Source organism: Neofelis nebulosa, chromosome 2 (assembly GCF_028018385.1).
Source record: "Neofelis nebulosa isolate mNeoNeb1 chromosome 2, mNeoNeb1.pri, whole genome shotgun sequence".
Lineage (NCBI taxonomy): Eukaryota > Metazoa > Chordata > Mammalia > Carnivora > Felidae > Neofelis > Neofelis nebulosa.
Window position 1 is genome coordinate 184097975 of NC_080783.1, and position 7392 is coordinate 184105366.

The 7392-nt window shown below is 36.4% G+C and overlaps 1 protein-coding gene across 2 annotated transcripts in view; it reads left to right on the forward strand.

The window, feature by feature from the left end:
* The window catches only part of SPATA6 (spermatogenesis associated 6), a 150589-nt gene extending 144461 nt beyond the window's left edge, over window positions 1–6128 (forward strand). For both annotated transcript variants that reach the window (XM_058717451.1, XM_058717447.1), the window contains exon 13: window positions 5881–6128. In XM_058717451.1, coding sequence (XP_058573434.1) covers window positions 5881–6061 — 181 coding nt within the window. In that variant the 3' untranslated portion in view covers window positions 6062–6128. The remainder of the gene's footprint in view (window positions 1–5880) is intronic.
* The last annotated feature ends 1264 nt before the right edge of the window (window positions 6129–7392 follow it).

The window sequence follows — 7392 nt, forward strand, 5'->3', positions numbered from 1 at the left end:
GACATGATAATGATACTGAATTTAACCTGTATTCATGAAACCAGAGGGATGACTTAAAATATCAGTTTAAAATACTATATTTTGTGTTTAAATAAAGACCACTTGTATCCTATACACATATTATTAAAAATAATAGTTGGGAAAAAATAATACTTGAGGCTAAGACTTTAGAGTAATCTTGATTCAATCTCCCACTCATAGTAGAAATCCCTTCTGTGTCCCTCCATTATAGGCTCATTATTCCCTCCAGGACAAAATTCTGTTTTACTTCTAACAGTTAAATCTTACTTTATTCTTACCTCTCCAGATATGCCTGGCATTTCACGATATTCCAGGCTGTTTTATGCCTTGATTCTGTTATATAATATGATGCCTGGAGTAACCTCTGTCTTCTTTATCTAGTGAATGCCTACTTATTCTCTAGGACTAAGGTCAAGTCTTTCTCTCTTCTGAGGTATCTTTCATGACCTCAGCAGACTGTTAGGCATTTTCTTCTTATGCTGCCACTACTTCTCATATATCTCATTTCAATTAGCAATATTTTTCTCATGATAACTATTTCATTATGTGTTTATCTTGCCTTCTTTTATTAAATGTGAGCTCCTTGAGGGCACAGATATGTTACTTATCTTTGGTTTTGACTGCCCATCAAGGTTTCTGACGTGTAGTAGGAGCTGAACTTAAGAAAATAGTTCAAATATTAAGATAGGGTTCTTAATTAAAGTGATCAGTTACATTGCTAAAACTATTATTTAAGTAAAGTCATGTTTTGATTGTGATATTTAATAACATCTCTAGATAAGGAACCAACAGAGGAATTAATAGTAGTGAAAGCTGTCAGACTTTATTTGTTGTCAGTGGCTCATTTCTACACATTCTTAGTCATGGAGAGAAATAAGTGACCTGTAAGTAATTAGTCTTCAATAAATTTCTTTGAGTATACTTCTTTCATTTATTTAATTTTTTTAACGTCTATTTATTTTTGAGAGACAGAGGGAGACAGAGCATGATCAGGGGAGGGGCAAAGAAAGAGGGAGACCCAGAATCCGAAGCAGCCTCCAGGCTCTGAGCTGTCAGCACAGAGCCTGGCTTGGGGCTCGAACTCACGGGCTGTGAGATCATGACCTGAGAAGTAGGACACTTAACCAACTGAGCCACCCAGGGGCCCCTAAAGTCACTTTCAGCACTGGTTCTCTGAGTATAAATGGCAAATTTTATAATTCTCATGACCTTCCATGTATTTCTTAGAATTAATATTTTGGGGGTAGCATGTCCATCTTACCTTTGACCTTCTTTTCAGTGAATATCACCTTATAGATACTTTTTATGAAGACTATGTGTAGAATAGTATATGCTTGGTCTTCATTTGATACTGACGTAGAAAACGTCAGGGTTTCAAGTGAGTTTACCCTTCTCTAAGCAAAAAATTAGTAATGTCCTTTGTCTCCTAGTTCATGTTAAACTACCTAAGACCTTTCTGTTCTTGGCATATAAACTAAGCTCTGTCAACACTTAGGATTTGAAACTGCCCAGTTCTTGGATTATCCTGGTCTGTTTTTTTTTTGTCTTTTTTTTCTTAATAGTATTGTCATAATTAAATACAGGGCTTCTACTTAAGTAGCAAGAGTAAGTTAATAAAAACAAAATGCACTCCACTAATAAAATATCATCGCTACTTTGAAAGTAACCATTTTACTATAGCATTAATGCAGTACTTTTTAGAGTTTAGTAGGAACTCACTAAATGCTTCGAATGAATGAATGCTGAAGATACTCATGGTAAAATAGAGAAGTATAGTTTTTAAAAGCCTACTACTATAATAAAACTTTTTAGTGTCACTTACACATTTTAAACTTATTAATGTACCCAGTAATGGAAAATCAGAATTGACTCAGTATGTTGATAGTTCATTAGAGAGCTAATGCTTTCATGTCTGGAAGTAAATACCATCTTTAGGATTCTGATACTCTTTGCACCTGTGGACCGTATTAGGCCCTATTATGTGTTCATATGTATGTTTTGCAGTTCAGACTCCCAAACTGAACTAATTCCCACATTCTCTCCATACGATCACAATATTGTTTACTTTATTGAAAATTTTGCAGTTTATGGGGCGCCTGGGTGGCTCAGTCGGTTGAGCGCCGACTTCGGCTCAGGTCACGATCTCGCGGTCCGTGAGTTCGAGCCCCGCATCGGGCCCCTGTGCTGACAGCTCAGAGCCCGGAGCCTGTTTCAGATTCTGTGTCTCCCTCTCTCTGACCCTCCCCCATTCATGCTCTGTCTCTCTCTGTCTCAAAAATAAATAAAAACATTAAAAATTTAAAAAAAAAAAAAAAAAAAAAAAAGAAAATTTTGCAGTTTTAAATAGAAATAAACTCCCTGCCAAATTTTACAAGATCAAAAAGAATGTGTATTTTGGCTGCTTTAGCTCTTCTTTACAAACCCTTATCGGGTTCACATTTGCTTCTAAAAAGTTTTCTGAATTTTATTTATTCATTGCAAGCCACTGAGGTGATACTTTAAGGCAACTTTGAGACATGAAAAAAAAAAGTATTGTCTAATGGAACCACCGCTGTTGCAGATCTATGCCAGATAACATTAAATATAGTAATTTATGATCAGGGTAGGAATTTGGTCTACAATCTCAGAAATAGTCTAGTCTACACAATGATTTTTAAAGTTAGCAGGTCCTACCTCTGCTTACCCCTCTGAGAGCCAGGTAGCGGTGTGTGTCGGAAATTCAAATTTCTGTTGAGTGGGTTTTCTGTAGTGAGCTAGCCTGGCTGCTAAACACAATGTAGAGCTTGGAAAAAAACGTTATTATCTGGCCTTCAGCATGTGGTAAAGTTGATGTTTGTGGACAAGGAGATAAGGGACAGACCTGCATTTTGTGAAATTTTAATTAGCTCATGACTTGTTGCAAAACAAAACAACAAATAAACAACAACAAAGAAAAACCAAGCAAACAGAACAAAACCTGGTGGGACCCCTAACATAGTCTGAGGGAACACAGGCAAATGTGGGGGCCTAGGCTGGGAGGTACAGTTGCAGAGGCACAAGGGATGCAGAAATGTTTCCAGTAACATATGTGTGTGTGTGATTTCTTTATCACTTGACTCAAACTGTCAAAAAAAAAAAAAAAGTAAGTTGTAAGTGACAACAGGAATTAGGCTTGGTGAAAAATGTATGAAATCAGAAATTGTATTCAGTGGGTAGACTATTTCTTGAGCAGAGCTAATGAAAGAAATGTGGTCTCTGTATCAAAGCAATAGCACTAAGACTTGGCTAAAGCCTTCTGAAAAATTTTAAATATTATACTGACATTATTAAAAATTGTCTTAACTACCCCTCATTAACTGAATGGACAAGATAGAAGAAATCATAATCATGTTTGAAAATGCCTTTGTTATCCCAGAGACTATATCACTTTCAAAATTTTCCAGCATGAAATTTTTTACACCAAGTATAAAGAAAGTTTCACAAGACCTAGTAAATGTTACTAGGAGATATGAGGTGGAATTTCATTTTAGCAAAGCCATGAGGAAGTAGAGAAACCTATTGTCATGGTTCACAGAAGTGAATTTTTAAGAACTTGCATAGTAACCATAACCGAGAAATATATTTAAGGTTTGTGCATCATAAATAATAATAGTAATAATAATAAATGAATACCCATTTACTCACCATCCAGCTATATAGAACACAATCCATACCTACAAGGCCACCTTATGCTCCCAACCAATTGCTTCTCTTTCCATGGAGATAACTGTTAGTGTAGCTTTTCTGTTAATCCTTCTTTTTTTTCCTTTGTAGTTATACCACACATGAATCTATCCTTAGGCAATAAGTTGTTTAATTTTTCTTGTTTTAAACTTTAGATAAATGTAAGTACAACTGTAATTGTTTGAAATTTGCTTTTTTCCCCCACTCAGTTGGTTTTTCAGTTTCATCCCAACTGATGCATGTAGCTATAGATCGTTAATTTTCCCTATTTTCTCTGCTGCATACTGTACCATTGTATGCATATACCATGGTATGCACATGTGTTCTAATGTAGATGGGTATTTAAGGTTACTTCCAGTTCTTAGCTTTGTGAACAAAGAGTGTTGTTATGAACAAGTTTGCACATGTCTCATGGTACACATGTGCAAGAATGTCCCTGGGGTAGCCAGGAGTGGTATTACTGGCTTGAAGGTGCATATTCAACCTTATCGGGTCATGCCAAACTCTTCCAAAGTAAGTGTGTAAATGTTCTCATGACTTTACATCCTTACTGACACCATGTCAAGTTCCAAAAATGGTAACCTGGTTGCTCCATGCCTTTTTTCATGGTCACTTTGTGTTCAGGTGTTAGAACCTGGTGCTATTCAGGTAGAATAGCCAATTCTTCTTGCAGATATATAGCCCTAAGAGTTCCTGTTTCACAGTTGACAATAGAAGTAACATCATTGAACTGTTAAGTCAAGGAAGAAATTGTTTGAAGTGAGATTCCAAATCTATGAAGAAAATATATCTGTGGCATTTAATAACCAGAACATAGAAGTTTAAAAAAATTTTTTTTTAATGTTTTATTTATTTTTGAGAGTGAGCATGAGTGGGGGAGGGGCAGAGAGAGAGGGAGACACGAAATCTGAAGCAGGCTCCAGGCTCTGAGCTGTCAACACAGAGCCTGACGCGGGGCTCGAACTCATGAAACATGAAATCATGACCTGAGCCGAAGTCAGACGCTTAACTGACTGAGCCCCAGTTCAGGCACCCCAGAACATACAGTTTTATATGACACAAATGTCACAATGTCTAACATGCCTGAGAGTCTTATCTATAACAATTAATTAATTTATTGAAGTAGGTAAATTGTTCATTAAAAAATAAACTCAGTCCTTGAAAAAGTCAGCATTTTATTCCTAGCAAATAATATGTTAAGTCCAGAATTCAATGTTTATGATAGTAAAATTGTAACTTTGGTATGTTTTAAAAAGCACTATCAAACCTTCGAAAACAGTGGCTTTTTCTTCTCTATTCTTATTAAAACTAGCCTAGTCCTGGTCTATTTCATAGCTTCCTATCTATTCTTTTTTCTTCAAGACCCTCAAGATTGGATCCTTATCACTTCAAATACAGACTCTTCCACCTTGTTTTCCATTTTCCAAAAATGGTTCATATTTAGGGTAATTTTCTACTCCTCCTTGAAGACAGTAGCAGTATGCCATAGTGGAAGGAGCCGTAGGGCCACAGACATGATACTCCTTTCTGTTCTGCCAGTTACTAGCTGAGTGGTCATAGGCAAGTAGCTTGACTTCACTGAATCTTAGTTTCCACAGTTACCAACTTCAGCATTTCCTAAGATTGTTAGATAAATATCTATAAAGTACCTAGTAGTTTAGTGCCTCATACTTAATAACTTCTATGTGCAAAGTAAGTGCTGTACTATGCACTTTGCACATATTATCTTTGATTTTTAAACGAATACTGCAAAAATAAAGGAAGCCTAGACTCTGGATGATGAAATAAATTGCCCAAGGTCCCCCAGCTTATAAAGGATTGAGCTGTTACTCAGTTTTAGGTGTGCCTGACTTTAGAGGCCAGGTGCTCTCATGACTGGCCACACCACAGCATCTGCACTCTACTTTTACCACACCACACCTATCTCTCTCCTCTGAATTCTTTGCAACTCAGTCTCTTATGCACAATTTTCATTTTATTGTATTGTAATAGTGTCATACAAATAGGTCACTCTTTGAAGCCACAGACCTTATTGTCTTTTATTTCTCATAGCCCAGAGTATCACACACCTGTAAAGTACTCAGTAAATATTTGATTTATATAATACTACCTCTCATTGCGTTCCACCAGTTTTAATACTTTATATCCTTTTTATAGCTCATTTCAGCGGCCACACGACACTCTCCATTTGGATGACGGTGAATACTGGTCCAACAGGGCAGCATCTTATAAAGGAAAATCCCACCGACCCCTCTTTGAGAACAGCATGGACAAGATATACAGGAACTTATACAAAAAGGCCTGTAGTTCTGTTTCTCACACCCAGGAAAGCTTCTGAGACCATCCATGGTAAACTATATGGGTGTCTGTGTCAACTTCTCAATGAAAACGTTTGATGTGATCAATATCTGTATTCTTTTTTTTTTTTTTAAGGTGGTTCTGAGTACAGTAGTTAGATGTGAGTAAGTTCATTACTTCAGGTGGTAAATGATTGTAGGCAATCCTTTTCTTCATCATAGAAGAGAGTGCTCTGTCCCAAAAGGCAAAGCTCCACACTGCATCACAACTTCCAATCTGGTTATGAGAAAAGGCTGTTTTGCCCCGTAACCTCCTGTCTCCACCCACACATCCAAGAACAGATTCTCTCTGGAAATGCTCTCCTGCCTTAATCACCTTATGATTTTATTTTCATCTGTTTGATTAGTTATCTTGTCTAAGATTAATATTAACTCCCTTTTCTTGATAATGACCAAAATGATATACTGTATAGAAGTGAAATGAATTTCCTGAGTTTAAACCTCATTTTAACTAGTATTTTTTATTTACTTCTCCCTGCAGAAAATTTATACTTCTTAGCTAATAAGAAATAACTTTATTTTTAAAGTTTATACAATCATTCACTTCCTCTTCTCTAAAACAAGTACCTAAGTTACCTACAATATATAACAGTTAGCTAGAAATAGCAGTGGCCATGTGTGACCCAGAGTGTGAATAACTGATTTTTAAAGATAGAATTCTTTGCATGATTTTCACTTAAGGCCATATCTTGTGGTGCAACCAGAATCAGAAGATAGCTTTTGTTAGTAAGCAAGTAGAGACTCAGAAAAAATAAAGGGATTTTGTTGTAATTTTAAACTCTTTAGAGTTGTCATAGGTACCAAATGGCCCAAGAAAGTAGTATCCTTAGTTAGAGCACACTTGGGACCATAAATAGGATTAAAACATTATACAGAGTACTTTGTACCGGCAAGTCTGGTAGTTGATAAAATTATCCCCCATAGACACACCTATGAGACCAGTGAATCTTTGAAGATATGAAGAAATCGGTCACCTCATATTTGCCAGAGTCAGTGGAGGGAAAGCAGAGAATAGGAAATAAGTGAACTTGGCTTACAGGCTTGGAGAGTTGACTACGAGGTACTGTTTTCTCATTGGCTGCACCTTTGGTTCATTCTATAGTTACGATTAAAAAAAAATTAACATGTGAAATTGGGTGACTTGCTTTTGTATTAGGAGAAAATATATAATACTTGCTATCTAATAATGGGATATTTAAACTTCATGTTAAGAGTGTTCTGGTATAGCAACCTGTGATGTAGGAAAGTGTATCAGAGAAAGGGGCCAGGCAGTCTAGGCTTTAGCTCCATCCTGCCGTTCTGTAGCTGAGTC